Raw genomic sequence first — 22,086 nt, 5'->3', positions numbered from 1 at the left:
ATCCTGAGGTAGGGGTCTGGGGGGTCATGTTCTATAAGAGGGTGGACAACACATTCCTAGGTTGGGTTTCCAGACTGAACTTCCAGGGGCTCAAGTTTCTGTGGTTCTCCCTGGTCACTGTCTCCCCATACACCCAAAAAATAAAGAAACATTTTTTCCTCCCCATTCCCAAATGGGGAGCAATTTCCCACTGGGCTGTGGGGTGACCCCCTTCCCAATTTTCCCCATTTCTCCCTGCAGCCAGTTGGACCATGACGTAGAAGGAAGACCCTAACACCTGGGGCAGGAGCAGAGCATGAAAGCTGAAAACAGGCTGGTCCAAGGCAAGGACAGGCCGTGTTTGTCCAGAATTTGATGGGTATTATCTTCCTTTGGGGATGAAATGAGCCACTGCTCATGCTCATCACCTTTTCCCTTGACTCTGCTTCTGGGCTCAGGGTCATTCCACCTTATGGCAGGGACAAGGGACAGTGTTGTCCTGATTGTCCATGTCTTTACATTTTCCCCATCCTCCTTTGCAGTTAGGCTGGAGCCTAACTTAGCCTAAACAGAGCAGTTTAGGCTAAGTACGTTTGGTGTGGTGCTCCTGGGATGACGAAACGAAAAGCCAGTGTGTCTTGTCCATCCCTTTTTCCCCTGAGTCAGCAGGCATGGAGGCCAAGTGCTGAGAGGGCAACGCCACCAGATGGAGGGAGCTTGGTTCCTGAGAGGGGGCTGTCCTGGAGAGAGAGCCCTCTGCCAACCCACATGGGCTGTCACGTGCATGACAAATAAAGTTTGGGTTGCTTAACAGCCCTCAGGCAAAACATTGCAAAGAGCAGCTCAGCCAAGCACATTTGAAACATCCAGGACCTGCCTTGGGATCAAGAGACCTACTGGGGCCCCTCAGATAATGACATGGACCATTGATCCTGCTCTATGCGATTTATAAGCCATGTGACCTTGGGCAAGTTATTTCACCTCTGTGCCTCAGTTGCCATACCTATAAAATAGGGTCCTCCCAGGACCTTCTCATACGGCTTTTGTGAAGCATAAATGAGTAAAACATACAGAGCAGAGGAACAGTTCCTGGCTCACTATCTGTGTTATTGGCTGGCATGCAGGCATATACTCTGGACACCAAGGGGGTGCTCCCTTTAACCTTTTCCCTGACCTGTCAGCACAGGTCCCTGGGAGCTTCTCCTTGACCCAGGTAAAGGACTTGGCCACCCACCTCCAAAACAAGTCCACACTTAACATTCTTCCTTGTTGCCCAATTCCCCTCCTAGCAGGCATTCCCTTCCTTTGCTTAACGCTAGAGGGCACCTCATGCCTGGCACCATCCAGCACTCCTGCTGGGGTTCTCACTCCCTCCACTTGGCAGCCACAGGGGCCCAGCAGGTGGCTGAACTTGAACCTGGAACATATCTGAAGGAGATGGGCTTTTCACCCATCACAACAGCCAACCAATCAGCTCACACACTCTCCAGACCTGGCCTGGACCACTTTCATACAGCCCTATTCTTTTCCTTCTATATAGTTACCAACATTTGTAGTTATGTACTTGTTTCTATGCTGATCAGGTTAATGTCCTTCTCCCCCACCACACTGGAAGCTCCATGAAGGGAGGCACATATCTGTTTTGTTCACTATCCATTTCCGACACCTAGCATTGTGTCTGGTATATTTCTCCTCCTCCTCCTCCACCTCCTCCTCCTCCTCCTCCTTCTTCTTCTTCTGATTTATTCATTTATTTGAGAGAAAGAGTACGTGAGCAAGGGGAGGGGCAGAGGGAGAGGGAGAGGGAGAGAGAATCCTTGAGCAGACTCCCTGCTGAGCAAGGAGCCCAATGGGGCTTGATCCCAGGCCCCCAAGATCATGACCTGAATCGAAATCAAGAGTCGGCCATTCAACCAACTGAGCCACCCAGGCACCGCTGGTGTATTTATTCTTGATAAATACTTGAGGACTCATTACAGTCATCCCTCTATCTCTTCTCATGCCCCCCTCCACCCATCAACCCCCATACCCCCAGACTACTCATCACTACCATCCCAACCTCATCACCTTGGGTAATAGTCACATTTTCCTAACAGGTTTTCATTTTTTTCCAAATGTTTACACTCCAATACATTTTGTCCACTCTACTGCCCTGCTAAAAAAACAACTGTTTTCAAGACATTCTGACACACAAATTTATCTAGAAGGGAGAAACTTAGGAGGAGAGGGTGAACTTTCTTGAGGCCCCAAGATTCTTATTTATGCATTGAGGATAGTAATACTGACTTGAGGGGTCATTGCAATGCTTAAATGAGATCATGGCAGGCATGGAGACTGTGAGACATAAACATTCAATAAAGGATAAATATTTGTGTCAGTAATATTCTATGATTTTAACCCAAAGAAATGGGGACTATTTAGATAAGCAAACAGAAGACTTCAGTGGACTAGTTCAAAGGCTAATGAAAGAAGGAGTAGATTTAATTTTATATTTTTCTTTCTAGAAGGTTTAACTATTACCAATAGGTAGGTGTTAAAAGTAGTTAGATTTTTCTCAGCTAGGATTTCCTAAAAATTGGAAATATTTGAAAATGGAATTGGCTTTGTGTGAGCTCCCAGGCACTGGAGGTAATCAAACTAAGATGGTATGCCTCTCTTTTAAAGATGTCTTTGAAGATTTTGCACATCAAGTAGAGACTTGAGTTAGGTCATTTCTAAGTTTCCGTTACACTTTATAATCCTATGATGATTTATGATTCTATGAGAATCCATTCCTAACTTTTCTGGTCCATTGAATTCTCTCACTTTTTTGAGGTTTCATTTTTTGGAATATATGTTTATATTGATATTTGAGTTTTCAAGTTCCTTCCACAATGAGGTAGTAAGTTTCTGGAGGATGTAACTTATATTTGTGCCTTACTGCCCTCTCCCTAATGCACACAGAATTATGCTGGATAGTCGCTGAATGCTCAATAAAGAGTAGTCAGAGGGGAATGGGGGATCCAGACAGGTCTTGCTTTTAGAGAGAAAAGCTCCCATGCTGAAGTAGGTGGGGCTACAGGATTCAATTCCCTTCTCCCTTTCAAGATAAACCTCTGCTGCATAAATTGAACATTTAGGAAGGAGATAACCACAGGAATATTGGGGATCCTATACATCACTTTTTGAAATGCAAAGTGAGGCTTCATCATTTCTTTAGGTATCTTTCACGTAGAAGTTATTTAAAAAAAACCTCACGTGAATAAAAGATTAAGGTTAATGATCTCTGAAGAAAATTTACCTTCTCAAATTAAGTAATTTTTTCACTGTAGAGCTTGAAAGGTGATAGTGTGAACAAACAAGCTTTATTTAGAATTTAAATAGGAATGAAATCCCCCATCATTATGGAGCTTGTCCCGCTGTCATAAATCTGGAGGTAAATACATCCATTTGTTTCGATATAAATCACCCTTGAGAACCCCCTGGTTATCAATTCCTGTGGGATTTCAGGCAGGTTGGGCTAGTCCCATAATCTCTCTGTAAAGGAAAGCTGAACCTGTCCTTTCTATTTCATACACATGAACAGGCTTGAGTCCAAGGGGAATGGAGACATTTGTAGAGGAGATGGAGCCCTAGAACCTGGGATGGGACATCTAGGTGGATGATCCCCCCCAAATGTTTAACTCCCAGATTCTTCTAAACTCTCTGAGCCTACACAATTAGCCTGCTTCTCCCTATTAAGAGCTAACACTACTGTTTCTATTCCTACTCCCACCTTGCTTGAAGATACTTCAAAGACCTCCCCCCCCATCTCCCCTCCTAGTAAATAGGCTTATAACTAGGGTTAAGTCACAGCATAAAGCAGCTGGGATGTTTTGGCCCTGATATTGGAAGAAGGGTGTTAAAAAGCAAAAGTAAACTGAGTAAATTGAAAGATAAAATTGGCTTTATTTAATGATCCATGAAGCAGGCAGCATACTATCCTAGCAGACAGAAAGGAGCTCTGAAGAGTTGTACAAAATGGAAGACTTTATAGGCAGGAGGCAGGGCAATGAAGTTATTCTAGCAAAGAGTGAATTGTTTCAGGCAAGGTCACCTTCCTTTGGGGGAAGGCAGGGGTCTATCCGGCAAGTTACCTCACTAGTGCTAACCAGGTAATTCTAGATTAACTGATTAAAGGTTGCATTCCTGGGAGAGACTGAAACTACAATTGTTAGATATTAAGTCTTGGTTTGTTGATGTGGGGCTTAGCACAAGTGACTCCATGTTAGGTCTTTCTTTTTTTTTTAAATAAAAGGACTAGACCTCAAATGAGCTGTAAGTCCTACTCAGCAGGTACAAGCAAGAGTCAGAGGAGTTCATATGGTATTGGATTCCGAAAATGCTAGATCAAGGGAGGCTGAAGCACAAGATAAGATAGGGAAGAGTATATTGATTTGGAGGGAAATCCAGGGATACAAGTTTTAATGCCTAGCAGGGACTTCAGGAGGTATATGACCATGCTGTTCAAATGGCTCCTAGAGTATGGAAAAAGTGATGACCCAAGCTGTATGAACTTGAAATACCAGGACTGCCCCAGGAGGCAGTGGAGGAAGAAATGAGGGGGCTCAGGAAGTGAGCATGCTAGAGTGGATATACTGGAAGACTGGAAGACCTACCAGATGATTCTGTTCTATGGGAAGGCCTAGGCAATACATCATTCACAAAGCTAAAAGAAATAAGCTAGTGAGAAAGATACCAGCATTATCAAAAACTCAGTCAAGACTCTCTTCTGTAAGCCAGGGCTAAAGGTAGGAGAAGTAGGTAGAGAATTCGGCTTAGTGATACTAATTGTGATGATAGGTCCAGAACCAAAAAGGCCGGATGGATGCAGTTATTATGATGAGCAATAGGGTCGGTGTGGTGGCCAAAGGGGCCTGACTCACAGACAGTAATGGGGATGATTAAAAGAACATGATATTCCTAGAGGCAAAATAGACACTCAGCTAACAAAGCTATTTCTTAGCTTGTACCATTAGAAGAAGTTAAGGATGGATGACAAGGAGTCTAAAGGCAGTGGCCCCAATAACATGTCATGATCTCTTTCCCATTTTCTGGACCTGAGCTAATTTTCAGACTCATATTCAACTAGATTCTCAGGAGACAAAACCCTGCAACACCACAGCAAACGTACACAGTAATGATTCCATAAGTCCTTTCCAAAGGAACCCGCAGTCATTTATTTGGGGAAATGTATACTGGGGAAGAGGGATTCCCAAATGTTTGATGTTAGAACATAGAGTCCAAGCTGATGTGATACCCAGAGAACCAAAGCATCATCATGGCCCCCTATTCTAACTAGTGGGGCATACGGGGGCCACGTAATAAATAAAATCCTGGCCAAGGTCTGGCTTACAGTGTGCCCACTGGGTCTGCAGATACATCTAATGGTCTAGTGGTAATCTCTCCAGTCCCTGAATGAATAATTGGAGTTGACATGCTTGTTAGTTGGATCATTGGGTCTTAGGCTTGTGCAGTAAGAACTGTTGTAGTGAGGAAGGTCAAGTGGAAGCCTCTGAAATGGCCCCACCCACCATCCAAGATAACAAATACGAAACAATATCACCTGATGGGGGGATTGTTGATATTAGCATCACACTTAAGGATCTAAAGGATGCAGAATAGTAGTTCCCATGATGTCTCTTTCAATTCAATAGTTGGCCTCTGCAGAAACCTAGCAGACCCTGGAGGATGACTATAAATTACTGCAAACCCAATCAAATATTGGCCCCAATTCCAGCCACTGTGTCCATTTATCTATTACAGCAGAACTGACATGGCCTTGGGCCCATAGTATGTAGCCTTGATTTGGTGAATGCATCCTTTGCTATTCCCTTCAGAGAAGAGGATGAAAGACCATTTGCATCTATATGGGTAAATAACCCATATATTGACAATTTCCCAAGGCTATGTTAAGTCCCTTGCCCTCTGTCATAATATAGTCCAAAGGGATCTGGACCATCTGGGCATCCTGAAAGATGTCAGCTCGATCCATTATTTATTGATGATATTACGCTAATTAGGCCATGTGAGCAAGAAGTGGCTAGCATGTTGGAGGCCTTAGTAAGGCGCACATGCCTCAGGGGATGGGAGGTAAAACTTATGAAGATCAGGGGACTGTCACATTGGTAATATTTTTAGGGGTCTAATGATCAAGGTCCTGCCAGGAAACCTCCTCCCAGTAAAAGACAAGATTCCATCTTGCACCTCCCACCACAAGGAAGGAAGCCCATACTTGGTGGGCATCTTTGGTTCTGGAGGCAGCGTATACCACACCCACAAATATGGCTCTAGCCCATACACTAAGTGGCAGGAAATGCTTGCTCAACCTTAAAAAGAAAATGGCAGGTTATTTTACCAGCAAAATAAGTGTATTTGGAAATAGGAGAGAAATTGCAATTCAGGACAAGCAAACTCTGGTGAACCATAGGCAAGTTCAGAGAGACAAAGGGAAGGTCAGCTTTTATTAGTTTTTAGGAGGAAACTGGGGAGGGTTGTTTTAAACCAAAGTTCACTGGAGAAGAAGTGTTGAGCGTGGTGGCAGGTTCTCATTGCCATACGGGGTGGTTGGTGCATTGTTGCTGGGGCGGGGAGAGATCTTCCTTCTTCTTCTTAAAGGTAGGAGAGAAATTCCTATGTGAAACATGCTCTCCCTTGTACATATAATTCTTACCACCACCCCCTCCGCCAGCAGGCTGCAATGTAGTTCGTGCATGACAGCGCCCCCTTCAGGGCTTCCTGGCTCCATTTCAAATGAGTATTTCACAGCTTCCGCCTTTGAGTGGGGCCCAGAGCAGGGAAGGCCTCTGCCGCAGATCCAGGCTGACGTGTCAGCAGCCCTGCCTTTTCATATCAGAGGTATAGGTGTTGGGGAAAAATGCTGTATGGAACTTACAGCAAGTCCCAGGGGGTGGGAGAATCACAACGTAGTCACATAGTCCCTGGGGGTCCTTTGGCAAAGCCATGCTGTGTGCAAGGGAGATTAATGTGTCTTTTGAAAAACGACTCCTGGTGTGATACTGGGTCCCGGCAGAGACGTAATCCCTGAACACAGGACCCCGGATGAGTGTGCATCTGCAACTGTCCATCATGAGCTGAGAGCTATTACCCACATGAAGTCTTAAGGTCAGGCAGGCCGGCAGCAGTTCATCGTAAATTGGAAGTGGCACAGCTGGGTCTGAGCAGTGGAAGGCACGAGCAAGCTGCATGAGCAAGTAGCCCAGCCCCTCACTTTGGCTACACCGTTGCACGAGTGTCCCCCCTCCCTCCGAAGGAAGGGCCACATAGGCGCATCCCTGATAAACCACATGGCAGCAGAAGACACAACCTAGGCTTCACTTATGGATGAGTTCGTTCGGTATGTGGGTTCAAGGTGAAGTGAACAGTAAGTGTGTTACAAGGAGTGGCCTTGAAAAACAGTGGCAAGAGAAAGTCCTTCCAATAGGCTGAAGTTTGGGTTGATGTTCTATTTTGTGTGGAAGGAAAAATGGATGTTAGAACAGATACAGAGGCCCGGATGGAGAGAGATTGAAAGAACAGTTGGAGACACATGGGTGGACATGGGAGTGGCGTGAAGTGTGAAACTCTGCATCACATGCTAATGCCCAGCAGAGAGCACCCACCTTGGAAGAAGCCATAGATTACCGAGCAGAGGGAATGACTTGGCCACCTGACACATCAGCCAACTGCAGGCGCTGGCCACCGAGGTGCTGGCACAAGGGACACGTGAGGGATGCAGCCCCCGTCAGAGGGACGGGGCTGTGCACGGGCTCCCATAGGCGGCGTAGCCTCCGACGAACCCAGGCTGAGTTCAGCCTTGTTGCTCATGACCGTCCAACCTGCCAGCAATAAGGCAGAGCACCTAGCCCCCCATCTAACACAATTCCTCGGTGGCAAGTTAATTACTGGGGGCCCCTTCCATCCTGCAAGGACTCAGGATTCATTATCACAGGACAATGTCTATTCCAAATAGCATCATCATGAAATGATTCCAACCAGTAAGAAATACATTTGTTTCAGTTCCCAAACTCGTCGCTCCAGAAAGATTGTGCTGAAAGCTGTTGATCCTGATTTCCTGCAGCCATCTATGCCAAGGTCTTAGGCGATACTCCTATGAACTATGAAATGATCTCCCAGGGTCCTTTCCTCTGTGCTTTTACCAGTGGTCTGTCGATGAACTTAAACCATCTCAGCACTTGCCCAACTGCCTTTGGGATGTCTTCTGTATTTGGAGGGCTGTGAATGTGGCTGGATTGCAATCTTTGCTATCAGCTAACTGATGTGGAGGTTGTAAAAGCCTGCTAAATGTCATTATAGAATGATTACTTGTGCTATACAAACACTTTCTTCTCTCTTATCCTTTGGAGGAGTGACAAGTCTCATAGTTCACCTTCCTCTATGAATTTCTAAGTGATCAAGGCTTTGTAGTGGTAATCAAGGTGTTTTTAAACAATGCTTTCTTCAGCATCCAGTATTCTCACCAGAACTTGAGTTACGGAGGGGGAGAAGGGCTGTGTCTCTCTTGCTAATAACTAGGATAGAATAAAGCTTGCAGGGGCGCCTGGGTGGTTCAGTCAGTTAAGCCTCCAACTCTTGGTTTCGGCTCAGGCTGTGATCTCAGGGTTGTGAGATCCAGCCCCAACAGCATGGAGTCTGCTTGAGATTCTCCCTCTCCCTCTGCCCCTCCTCCCACTCTCTTTCTCTTTCTCTCTCTCTCTCAAATAAATAAATAAAATCTTTAAAAAGAAGAAAAAAGAAAAAAAGCTTGCATACGTAGGTAGAGCAGCAGAAAACTTTGCAGTGATGTATAAGGAGGAATGTAGGTTTTGACTGTGGCCATGTGGGTGCATAAAACATCTCTATATATTGCTCTTAATTTATTCATTAGAAAACATGTTTTGGAGAAGGAAGAGATCAAAACAGATTGTGTTGTAACACAAAAGACTTGCCTTGCCTTGGTTAGCTGGTTTCTGATTTTTACTTTGTTGTGTCTGTTTAGCAAATAAAGTCCTTTGCTAAAATTGGGATTGGGGGATTGGAGGTGGGGGGCAGGGAGTGGGCAAAACTCTTCCCAGATCTGACATTTGGTCTCAGTATTATTTAGTTTTTCCTGGAGTCTGGGACCTGGAATCAGAAGGTCAGTGTCATAAACCTATGTAAAGATGCTTCCCATGGCTTTGCACTAAGCAAAGCAATTCAGTTACACTCTCACGAGGAGTAGCCAGGACAGAGTTTTCTCCCCCATAAAGCTTTAGAGAGGGAGCCACTGTGGCTCCAGATCAGTGCTCTGAAAACTGGCCCAGGGCTTTACAACTAATGGGACTTTACTATGGCTATGTCTTTAGTAATCAAGAAGTCTCCAAAATGTTCAAAAGGTGATAAACTAGAAAAAATATCCTTAAGGATGTAAAATGACTGCGTGGTTTATAAAACAATACAATTTGACAAATATTTATTTTAAAATACAAAGTCAATCCAGACATGTCCTTAGACAAATTGATTTATTTTTAATCTTTCAAATGCCAAAATGATCAAGTGGCAAAAGAAAAGAAAGAAGGAAAGAAAGAAAGAAGAAAGAAGGAAGGAAAAAAGAAAGCAGCAGACCACTGAATAGATGAAAACCTTCAAAAAGGACCCTTTTTGAGGCTTTGATCATTAAAAGACACCTGCTCTCTGTTGCTGTAAGCTAAACTATTAATATTATTGGCTGACGTTTACTGAGAATTTGCAACATGCAGGGAACTTAGGTTACATGGATTGTCACACTTAATCCACAAAATAACTTTATGAGATAGGTGCGATTATCTCCCGTTTTCAGATGAGGAGAACAAGGAGTAAAGCAGTTAAGTAATCTGACCCATATCACTTTTCCAGTAAAAAGTAGGGCTGGGATATTAACTTGGAAGGAGTATTAACTCCAAAGTCTATGTGATCAAACCACAATGCTGTACTGCTCCCGGAGGAGCTGGGAATGGAGAATGTAGCCAGGCATTAACCCTCTCTACCACCATTCAATTCTGGGGATAAGCAGGGCCACCATGTACAGCTCTTCAGGTTGTGCACTGTTTAAGCATGCCACAGCTAAGGGGATGCATTTCCATTGTAGATGTCTTCGAACTCATATAAGAGGTTTCAGGTGTTTGTGAAGATCTGGACCTTCTAACCAAGTCCTGGTATAGTGACACACACCACTGTGCACTCAGAAACTGGCACACACACGAGACCACCTTGTCCCAGCCACACTCCCGGCAGCCCACGGTATTGTTTCTTTTCCTCTCTTATTGCTTTCAGTGACACAGTTCCTACCCACAATCTGTCTTCAGACCTGGAAGGGAGAATGCATAGACAATACGTGTTGCTATCTATGGTTATTGTGCAACAATATATCAACTGCCTTGATTTTTCTAAAGAAGAAGTGCCCTTTTTAATTGGCCCAAGGGTGCTACAGTGTCCATCAGGGGCCTGGTGAGCATCCTTCACTAGAGTCCGAAGTACCTCCACCCCTTGGAGCTCCTTAGTTGTCATTTTGATGTCAGTTTAAAACCAACAGAGGTAGGCATTACATCTTTTACAAGGAAAAGAACCCACTCATGACATTTTTTCCAAAGCAAAATGTTGGGGTATTTTTAAGCATGTTGTTGTCCTCCGGGATGAGCCATGCTGGTCAATGCTCTCTTTCCATGGAAATCATCTTATTTCCTGTATTGTGCTTTGTCTGGAGCATGAATTAGGGACTACCAGACGTGCAGTTGACCTGGAGTCCATGACCCAAACTGGCTCTCCTGGGAGCCGATGGGGCCAGGCCAGCAGAAGGCACCAGCTGCCCAGCCAGACTACTGGGGAATTCCTCTCCTGAATTTTCTCCCCTCCCCAGATTGCTGCATCACTTATCCCGAAGGGGCCAGCTAAACTGGGGCATCCTGAAAAATCTGGGGCCCTGGACTGGAGGGGAAATGAGAGATGGAAGGATGTGGATCCTTGACGTCACTGTCACCACCCCTACAAAAGTTCTGCAAGAGTAAGTGACAGTGAGGACCACAAGGAACCAGGACCGGCTCCTTCCTAGAACTAGCAGGCAGGGCGCAGTGACTTGCTGCAGGTGCGGAGAGGTGAGGTGCAGAGCTCCATCTTGCACTTGGAGCTTCTTAGAGCTCCAACTGTTTCCAGCACTCCAGGGCTGCTTCTCAGACTCAAGGTTAAAGAAAAGAAGCTAGAAGGTGTTCAAACACCAGCATCTCAAAAAGAGAGAGAGTAAAAAGAAAAGTCCGGGTGGATTTTATCTCTGGGCTGAGATGGCTGGAGAAGCCTCAGCTAAGCCAGGAGAAGGACAGGTGAGACTCGGCTTTCTCCCCAGAGGCTGGGGTCTTGTCTCTCCCTCGGGGGGAGGGGGGGTGGTGGTGGTGACTTGCAGCAGCAACTCTCAAGTGTGCATTCAGGGGCCTTTCCTGGAGCAGGCTGGGCTCATGCCCAGGAGGCCAGGGAAGGACCATGGGGTTCAGCCCACAGCATCTCCCTCCTGCCTCCCCACTCTCCTGCTCACCCTGACTCTCCCTCCCACCAGAGTGCATGATTCCTTTGAGGCCCTGAGTCATGTGGAACCAACAAATGTCAGAAAGAGAAGGAGACATGGAGATCACACAAAGTTCTTCTGCTGTAGTGGAGACAAGGATGCATTTGCTCTAGGTCATTCTATCAGCCATGGGCAAAGCGAAGGCTCCAGAGTCCTGGTTCCATGCACTTCCCTCTATATCACATGGGCTCTTTTGCTTTCTTGTCTGCTGCCCCAGGGGTAGGGAATAGGAGGGAAGTGGGGGGGGGCAGTAGGGATTTGGGGAGTCATACGCCAGCCTGTGCTGGAGATGAGGTAGATGCCCTTCCCAGCAGGACAGAGGGATGAGAGCCGCCCCCCCACGTGGCCCTCATACCCTAAAGTGCTGTGCATTATTACAGAGGCCTGTAGCCCCAGGCTGCTGAGTTGGGGCTCTCTGTATCCTGGAGAAAGGTTTTCTGAAGGTCACTGGCAGGGTGGATGGCTTGGAGACATTTCCTCGAATATTGTCCTTTCAGCCTCCAATCAAGGCTGATAACTCCCCGGAGACCTTTTATCTCACACTCTGAGTTTCCTCATTGCCCCTCAGGGGCGAGGTGGCTTTTGCTCCCAAGCCTAGAGATTGCTGTGCAGGTGGACTTCAGAGGAACTGGGTGGTGTGGTGCGGAGACTTTGACCTCAACATGTGCCGTGTCAGCCCCTAGTGTGTTAGAAAAACAAGCCCCGAGGAACCTGGGCTTGGTGGACATTAATCAAACAACAGATTAGGTGCAGGCACACCTGGGAGAGCCTCCAGGTGAAGGCAGGCAGCCAGAAGCTCTGGACGGCGGGGAGGGCCTAGGCTGCCATGGTGGTGCCCAAGGCAGGGGCATCGCTAAGAGGGCACGAAGGAGGCGCGAGGAGCCCGAGGACCCTTCCAACTTCCTCCGCTCTCAGGGCTCTACCTGGATAGAGCAGGCCAAGGCTTTAGGGGAGACGGCTGGGCGGAGCCAAGCTGAGGTGACAGTTTGCTGCTGCGGCGCCAACCCATGGATTCCACCATTCTCCCGTCCTCTACTCTCTTCCTTTGCCCTTCCTTTCCTCTCCCGCTTCTCCTTGCCTCCCCCATTCCCTTCCCTCCTCCTTTAGCCTATGTCCCAGCCTGGCCACTGGCCTTGTGTGACTTAGTCTCGTTGGGCAAGGGTGGGTGGTAAGGGTCTCCTGCGCTTGGGCCAGACCATTGATGGTCTGCACCTGTTCTCAACATTAGTGAGGTAGGGGTTAGAGGGGGAAGGAGACTATGATCGCTAACTTAATTTGCTCTTTCTTTCTTTCTTTTTAAATGTATAGGTCCTAAGAACTGCAGGCAGTAGATAGATTTAAAGCACAGATTTTGAATCAATCCAAAAGCATCCATGAAAACCCTAGGGGGAATACAAATGAAGTATAATGTACAATCTCTGTCTTTATAATTAGCGAGCAATAAAAGACTACTGAGTGGGGATCAGTATGGTGTCTCTTCCAAGAGTGGTCCATTCTTGCTCCTGCCCCATGCTACATCCGGCCCCAGAGCCTGGGGGTAGAGTGATGACACATAGAGTCCCACCAGGCCAGCAGGAGAGACCAGAGTAAGGGGAGAGCAGTGTGGACTGGAGGACAGGGAGGGCTTTCTAGAAGTTATGGAGAAGAAAGAGAATAGGGCCCTTGTACAGACAATTGCACGTCCTGAGAGCTAATTTCTAAGTCCTTGTTACCACCCGGAGGCACCCCACCAGCAAAACAGAAAGCTTCTCTTGAAGCAACCAATTCTCTTTCTGCAAAAAAGAAGGGGTGAAAAGGGAAGGGGGAGGGAGCTACTCTGTACCCAGCACACTGCCAGCACTTCTAACACAATCTAATTTCAGTTGTGCAACAACTCCCTGACGCATGTGCTCATTCCCCCAGGGGAGGAAGCTGACCCCCCAAGGCCCCACAACTCCCGCCTACATTTAAACTTCAAGGGTGTCATCTTTCCACGATGCAAGCCTCCCCCACGTTCAGAGCTCCGCGCTGGCAAGTGGGTGCGGGGGCTGGGATCCTACAGGGGGAGTTCCAACTCTTCTGAACACAGAAACCCCAAGGGTAGGGACCTTTTAGCCTTGGTGGTGGTGACCCGGGCCAAACACGCATGCTTAGGAGTGGGAGATGGAGTCACGCTTCTCTCAGGGAGGGCAGTTCCCGTCCTACTCTTGGTGACATATAGTGCATCCAGCCACAACACTGAGCACACTGAGGTCCTCCAGTGAGAAAGGGCTCGCCCAGGTCTCCCTGCTGCTCACCCCAGCTTCTCACCTGCCCCCCTCAGGCTTCTTCAACTACAGTGTTTTTTGCAGGTCGCCAACCAGAGGGCAGGTTGGAAAATGCCCGTCCTCCTCACGTTGTGCCTCTTGCAAGGTGAGTCCCAAACACGGCCCAGATTCGGAGCTTGCAAAACCAGCCCTGTGCCTTCCAGGCTGCGGAGATTCCTGGCAGGTGGCTTGGCGGCGGCGTTGAGCACTGCCTCAGCACTTTGGGCATACCCCTGGCTCTCTCTCCCGGGTCCCAGACCATGCAGTGCATCCAGGGAGGGGTCAGGTCTGGGTCCGGGGGGAAGTGAGAGACACAAGAGCTCACAAGAGAGGGCCGATGCCTGCTTTGCTCATTTCTAGAATATTCACTGTTAGGATATTCCCAATGTTTCTGCTCTCTTCCCTTCAAGTTGATGACTGAAAGTCGGCTGCATTTGCAAGATGAGGGTTCCAGAGCATACACACAAGAGACAGAAGGGGCACTGCTCATTCCCACTCATTCCAAAAACACTCAGTGCCAGGCCCAGGACTAGGGACTTAAAGATGCAGACCTGCCCTGCTCAAAAGTGTTCAGAGTCTATGAGAAACTGGTGGGTAAATAAAATTTGCATCTCTGCATCTACTGATCTAGTCAGCACACATTTATGGAGAGCTGACCACGTGCCAGTCACAAGGGACAGCTGGATGGAGGACAGAGTCCTTGCCCCATAGGTTCTGGCAGGCTGGTATGATGTGGCTGGCCAGGTATAGATCAGGCTCAAATGACGCATGGCCCTGTCTCCGTGCTGTGGTGTCTAGATTTTATTTTGATGGAAATGGGGAACCATTGAGAAATGTGGTGAATATGTGCCCAGAGTGTCTGGTACCTAGAACTTAGTCCTGAGTACATACTGAACAAATAATCATTAAATGAATGAATGAAAATGCTCTGGTAATACCAAAAAAAAAAAAAAGGATGAATAATTGTGTTTGGCTTATAAACAAATCAGAATTTTAATGAACCAAACGTTCATTCTGAGCAAGAACTCTCTGTCATATAATCACACCATCTCTTGATTTGAATCTCCCACTAGCCGCCTTTGAAAATTTTTCAGTAGAAGCAGATGTCCCCTGCCCCCAGATGAAAACTCAGGCAGGCCCATGATTTTTCTGCTAACATATTAATGTAGGTAAGAGTCCTGACTCAATTCCCTTAAGTCTCAAATGCTGAATCTGATACTTCTAAGGGTGCAGTTAAATATTTTGGACAGCATTTCAGTCTTCCTTCAAAGATATGCCCCCTCAGCCCCCCAAGGCCTGCGGTCAGGAAAGCAGCACAGGGGATGGGGTGGCCCCCTCTCCACTGTCCCTCTCCTCCTTCTCCTCCCCATGTTGGCAGCTGACACGTGGGACTCCAGCAGGGTCACAGGAGCCAAAGGGAGGAGAGGCAGAAGGCAGGGAACTCTTACTTGATGGCGGTGGCAAGGAGTTTAGAGCCGGCTCTTCCTCTTATGGCTGCATTTGTGAGCTTAGAGGGTCCCCTGATGGTTCATCTCCTCCCTTTGCCCCAGGTTCTGCTTTGACCCCTCCACACAGAAGACCCCATCTCAGATGCCGGTGGAAGGGTCCTCTGACCTCCGGGCCCCACCTGTGGGCCAAGGAAACACTCACTCCTTTCCCACCCCCATGCCGCATGGAGGAGACAGCCACAGCAGGTGCAACCATTCTCCCTCTGTCCTGCCTCAGACCTCTTGTGCTCTCTCAGACCAAGTCGGTCTCTAGTCCCTGGGCTCCCTCCATCCACAGGGCCCCCTCTCGCTCCTCCCCGGGGGAAGCCAGAGCCACAGACAACTGTAGGGAAGTGATGGCGGAATGAGTGCAGGGCCCCCGCCTCCACTGAAGGGCTGAGAATCTGCATCAGGGAGCCCAGGTGGGCACCACGTGGATCCTAAAATGCTAGCCCACAGATGACTAAGAAAACATTCTAAAGTATTTATAATACATACCAAATATATTCCCAATTATATATAATATAATATATATACACCTTAATTATATATAACTAAGAGCTACTGATCAGTAATTCACCAAATGAGTTCTCAAGGGCAAGTAAAACTTGGTATTAAGAAAAGAAAAAATGTTCATTGCAAGAGCTCATTAAGGATTCTTAATCAGCCTTCTCCTGCGAGGTCAGACTGCCCCATCCTGCTGATGAACGGGGCAGAGCGCCTCTCGTATGTGCCATGTGTAGATTGCAAGGATTCATGAGAACTAGGGTATGAACACTTTATCAGGGCACCATCACTGTTGTCCCGGGACAGTCCTTATTTGTAATTGTGAATATTCTTGACTGTTAAAGGTAAGTTGCCATTTAGCTTTACTAACAATGGCACAGTCGGTGGCATGTCATTTAATCAAACCTACGGTGAGTACTGCTACAGTCATATAGCACTGTGGCCTCGAGGCTTCCTATGATTAGACCTCAAGACATATGTAGCAGGCAGGCCGGCTTCATGAGCATGGGCCTTGGGCCGTCATAGGGCCCCATCCTCAGAAGGTGCTTGGTTTAATGCTCTGCTATCACCGTAGTGAACAGGGGTTAATAACCTCCGAACAAGGGGTTCTGCATTTTCATTTGGCACTGGGCTTTGCGATTCTGGAGCCAGTTCTGGCAACAGGATATTTAAACTGAACCTTCTTGGGGCACCTGGGTGACTCAATCCGTTGAGTGTCTGCCTTCGGCTCAGGTCGTGATCTTGGGGTCCTGGGATCGAGTCCTGCATCAGGCTCCCTGCTCAGCGAGAGCCTGTTTCTCCCTCTCCCTCTGCAGCTCCCCCTGCTTGTGCTCTCTCTCTCTCTCTCTCTTTCTCAAATAAATAAATAAAATCTTTAAAAACAAGCAGAAAAAACCTGAGCCTTCTTGGCTTCAGAGGGCCCTAAAGACATAGAACAAATTGATAGATGCCAGGCACCCACATCCTAAAGCAGGATGTTGAAGCTCCTGTGCAGGACTGTGGCGAGGACCGCAGAGCGGGTTGTGCCAGCCACAGCCCCCCATGTAGCCATCTGAAGAATCAGCAGAGGGTAGCCGAGCTCACCGGAAGAGCTGTTTTGGAGAGAGATGCTGGGGTGTTGGGCTCGCCTCCACCTGCGCCCTCACGTTCAGTCAAGTAAGAGAAGGAACTTGTAGAAAGCCCCTCACCAAGCTGTCCCATGTCCCAGTTTCTCCTGACGGCAGGGCCAAAGTGTGCTTCCCGTGACCAAATGTGGGACCTACAGAAAGGAGCTGGCCTGGGGGCTCCACCACAAAGGCCACCCAGAAAGGACGGGGACCACCCGAAGAAGGGCAGGTGGCCCGAAGTCATAGGTGTGGTGGTGTTGGAGGAGGGGCAAGAGGCCAGCAGGAGAGGCAGTTCTTACAAGGAAGGAACTGCAGCCCAAGGGCTGGTCTGGGAGGCAAAAGTTCTAGGAAGATCTCTGGCCATCCCTTGTGCCCGGAGAACATGGCGACCAGACCGTAGCTCTCCCCCTCACCTTCCCCTCTGTCCCTCCAGATGCAATCCCCGAGGGGCCTAAACAGCAGTTTTGAATAGAGGGAAGAGTAGAACAAAGAGACAAGAGTTGCAACCAGTCACTGGACTGCACTGGATATATCACTCTTGACCAGACTAGACTTTTTCCTCCCCATGTAAGACTATGAAAGTTACTGTACCTGAAGTTATGCCTGAGATTTACCAAGGAGTGGAGCCAGTATGAGGAGATAGTGCAAGAACAAGCTTTGTTTCTGTTCGCACCAGGTCAAGTTCATGTCACTCAGTAAACAGGCCATAGATGCATTCAAGCATGATTTATGCCTACGGCCAAAGCAGACATATTTACGGTATTGTTCATCTGTGCTTGGATGGTGGTACGTATTTCTATTTCTACAGAAAAGTGTGGTGTGAACTGGTGTGAACATTTTCCAGCCACCGGTCTGGGGATGGACCCGCTGAGTGGTCCAGGATTCTTGTGTTTAGGGCACCCTTCCCTCTCAAGGGAAAGCACACTAATCTGTCCTCACCTCCTTACCATCTCTCTTGGGTTTTCCATCAGACAAACCATAGTCCTCCCATCAGATGTTGACCCAGGCTCTGGACGGACTTGTATGAGAACGTCCGGCACATGACAGGCGCTAGCTAAAGAGTTGGTAAGAGTACTCTTGCATTTCTGTCTCTCAGATGGGGCCTTAGATACAGCTCCATTCCACAGTTGGGGGTACTCCTGATCCAGTGGGCTAAGCTCTGACGCATCCATATTGATTCTTCTTCGTTTCACTTTCGTGAAGGCATTTTCTGACCTGTTCCCTAAATCTGGCAGAGTTTGGAGCTTGTAACTCCCCACACAGTGACCATACCCAACACTCCCTTTCCTTTGACTCCGCCCCCCCCACCACCTGCAGATGCAAATGCACTGAAGGGCCCGAGACTGGTGTCTGGGGAACCTGGGGGAGCTGTCACCATCCGATGCCATTACACCCCCTTGTCCATCAACAAGCATGTGAGGAAGTATTGGTGCCGCCTAAGCCCCGTGACGTGGATCTGCCACACCATCGTGTCCACCACCAACTACACTCACCTCGGCTACCGTGGCCGCGTGGCTCTAGCAGACTTCCCGCAGAGAGGCTTGTTTGTGGTGAGGCTGTCCCAGCTGTCCCCGGATGACGTGGGGCGCTATCGCTGCGGCATTGGAAACAGAAACAGCATGTTCTTCTTCAGCATGAAGCTGACCGTCTCTGCAGGTACGGGCTGATGGCTGCTGGGTCAAGTCTGGTGACAAGAATGCTGGGAAGGAGAAGGTACAGGAGCCGAACCGACAGGTCCAGGAGGGCTTTAAGCCTGAGGGGGTGGGGGGTGATGAGGGAAACCTGGGGGTAAAGCAAGGACTCTAGGAAGTAGCCTTTCATTTCAGAAAGAAATTACCTTCGGAAAGAAGGTAGATATTCAGAAAAACTGCCTGAATGAATGCATGCAAGCTGTCCCACCCACATTCCCCCAAATTTTGTGGCCTGAATATTTGGAGAGGACTCCAAGAAGGGAGTGAATTGAAAAATGTGGCTTCTTTGGCTCACGATGTCTCTTTGTTCAGGCAAGCAGAGCAGGTGAGATACTCAGGACAGGAGAGGTTCTTCCTGAGACCGAGCCCCTCAGCAGACATCTGAGAAGCTGCCAGGTCCATGTTCTGTGTGGTAGGTTCCAGAGACATGACCTGGAGTTGGGCACCCAGAGTCCATGGAAGGGGGCCCAGGCAGTGGCCAGCCAGGAGAGCTGGCGTGTCAGGGGGCAGGCAGAGCCTGGCGTTGCACTTGTCCGGTTAGATGTTGCCCTGACCATCTGCGGAGCTCTGCCTGCTCATCTGCCTGCTCTGTCTGAGGAGCAGTATTTGGTGGGCTGTGGGAAAGGGGCCAGCATGGGAGTGCAGGAAGGCTCGCAGAGTGTATGTGGGCATAAAACAAGGACCATAGAATGTCAATATTTGCAACAGGCTAGAGAATACACCTGGTTTTCCCTCATTTTTATTTTATCCATCATATTGACCAAAGACTGTTGCTTAGTGAGGTCGCATTCCTTGGAGCAAGCACCTTAAGCCTGGCATCCTTTGCTAAATCCTGCAGGCAGCTGGGGTAGCCTTTCCACATGGTCTCCCTCTGCCGTTCACAGATCCTTCCAGCACCATCCCCACGGCCACTCCGGCTACCGGTGAGCTCGTCATGGGATCCTTTGGAGCATCATCACCAGCGGCCAACAGACGGACCTCAGGAACAGCTCAGACTATAGAAAGCCAGGGGACAGGATGGGACAGAGTTGCTCTGACTCCAGGGACCAACAAAACAACAGCGTCAGCTGAGGGAAGGCAGACTCCAGGAACAACCGAGGCAGTAGCTCTAGGGACGGCCAGCCAGGTAGAGGGTTCTGTCTGGGCAACAGTCCCCACTCCAGAGAGTCCGGCTTCAACAATTGGAGGCGTGTCCAGTACAACAGAAGGTGTTTGGGTGTGGGACACCAGAGGCTCAGTAGCGAATAGGGCGAGGCCCCGCGAGGAAGGGAGGGAGACAACTACGGAGGCCGATGGGCCACCTGAAGAAACAGAGGGGGTCAGAACAGCTCTGGATGTCACTGGGAAGGTCATAGGGACCAGTAGGCCATCAACTCTGGTCTCAGAAAAATGGGTGCAGAAAATCCTGCAAGAAGCAACAACTGTTTCTAAGCCACAAGACCTGGGCTCCGCTGAAGGAACTACCACAGCTGCAGGTGTGTGGACCCTGGGGCCCACCAGCATAGAGATGGCGTCTGAGGAGGGAGCCACCGAAGGGGACCTAGACATGCCTGCTGGCGACAGCGATCCCCAAGCCACACAGAGCCAGGCCCCAGCTGCTGGGTCTGTGAGGCTCTTGGGCAAGGGGTCCTCCATGATGAGGTAAACTCCCAGACCTTTGTCTTGGCTGGGGCTCCATATCTGCCCCATTCCCGGCATGCTCCTCCGTGGGCTGACCACTGTACCCCACTCCATCTGCTCACTTCTCTCTTTATAACCCCACGACAGCGAAGGGCAAGGACCATAAAAACCACAGACCCTCCCTTGTTCCAGAGTCTTTGCTGAGAAACCCTGAGTATTTTCATGTGGTTTTCAAGTAAAAATCTAAACATTAGGAAAAGAGAATATTTAGGTGGAACCTTTGGGACTTTTTTTTTTTAAAAGATGAGGAACAAAAGCTCTAGAGAGGGAGAGGTACTTGCTGAAGACACAGGGGAAGATTGTGGCAGAGCCAAATGGCCAGGGTAGATTCCCTGACTCGCTCCGTCTATTTCCCCACTGTGCCACACAGTGGGGCCCACACACGGGCCGTGCAGGAGGGACTGGGATTCAGGGCATGGGAACCTGAAGACAGGGTTCTGGTCCCAGCTCTGCTACTCACCCGCTGGGGGAATGAAGGCAGCCGACTTCCCTCACCTCAGCTTCTCACCTGTAAAGTGAGGGGTGAGGGCCAAATGCCCTTCAGTCTCCTGTCTGGCTCCAACCTTCCCTCCTCTGTGCTCTTCCCCCTCTCCCCCACCCCCCCACTCCTTCCTCTCCAGCATTTCTTCAGGAGAGAAAAACATCTCTTGGATCCTGATTCTCGCCTCCACGGTGCTGTGCCCCCTTACACTTGTGGTTCTTGGCCTGTTGCAAAAGAAGCTCCCGAGAAACAAGATGAGTGAGTTGAGTTGAAATAGCCCCAAGGCTGGGGAGGGAGTTTTCATTCCAATCGGACACCCTCAGGACTGGGTGGGGTCAGAGTTGGTGCCAGGACCTCTGGATATAGAAATGCTAAGTTCTAGCTGGAGCCATTTAACCACTCCTGGCCTTGGTTTATCAATGAAATGGGAGAATCATCTCTATTCTTATGCCTTGGTGACATCCCAGAGCTGAAGGAGAAGCTCTTCAGAGGATGGCAAGACAGATGCTAACTGTAGGCATGCGAACCGCAGGAGCAATCCCAGACATGGATGGCAGGAGTGCTGGGACCAGATGTGGGGGCAAACTACACTTGCGCCCTCTGCATGGCCTGGCTGAAAGTGTCTTCCAGCCCAGGTTTAAATACTCGTAAAATGAGTGCTCCATGGTGGTTAGCTCTGATGAAGAGAGGGTGAGATTTGTGGGAGCAAGCGGAAGAGGCTAAGATGATCACCCCCAAGGCCTGGCCCAATCCTTTTCAATCAAAGGGCTCAATTGCAATTCTTCTGTGTCAGGAAGTTCCCAATGTCTTGTGGGGGTTGGGGGTTGGGGTCCTCAGGGAATCAAATTCAGTTCCCAGTCCCTTCACAGCATGCTCTGTGTCTGTGCAGCTCAGGAGGCAAAAAGAACAGCAGCAGTCACCTTGATTCAGATGACATACTTCCTGGAACTGAGTCTCCAGCCAGACCAGCTGCCCCACATGGAAAGGAATATGCTCCGGGATGACTGTCCTCCCCAGGCCAGTCTGACTGTCCCAGAGACACACCCTGGACCCCGAGAAATGGAAGCATAAGCTGCTCAGTCACCATGGAAAGAGAACCAGGACCAAACACCACAACTTCAACCTTTTCTCATCCTTCCTCCACCTGTACGAAGGGGAGCTAATGGAGCTGGGGCTCCATCTAGGAAAGCAGAGGTTGGCCATCCTTGGGCCCAGGAAGGTCAAGCATTTCCCACAGCCAAAGGTGATGCATGACTCAAAGAAAGCTTCAAGAAAGGATTGAT

At 48.8% G+C, this 22,086-nt stretch overlaps 1 protein-coding gene across 1 annotated transcript; it reads left to right on the top strand.

Annotated features, from left to right (window-relative positions):
- The first annotated feature begins 13,902 nt into the window (after positions 1–13,902).
- FCAMR (Fc fragment of IgA and IgM receptor) lies at positions 13,903–21,874 on the top strand. Its single transcript, XM_021682846.1, has 6 exons — positions 13,903–13,957; positions 15,402–15,545; positions 18,269–18,607; positions 19,527–20,283; positions 20,943–21,061; positions 21,693–21,874. Exons 1-6 carry the CDS (start codon positions 13,924–13,926, stop codon positions 21,872–21,874), a joined length of 1,575 nt encoding a protein of 524 aa, XP_021538521.1. The 5' UTR covers positions 13,903–13,923.
- Positions 21,875–22,086: the final 212 nt, after the last annotated feature.

Source organism: Neomonachus schauinslandi, chromosome 6, assembly GCF_002201575.2.
Source record: "Neomonachus schauinslandi chromosome 6, ASM220157v2, whole genome shotgun sequence".
NCBI classification, from domain to species: Eukaryota; Metazoa; Chordata; class Mammalia; order Carnivora; family Phocidae; genus Neomonachus; species Neomonachus schauinslandi.
The sequence above is the reverse complement of the archived record's forward strand: the minus strand, read 5'-3'. Positions and strand labels throughout refer to the sequence as shown.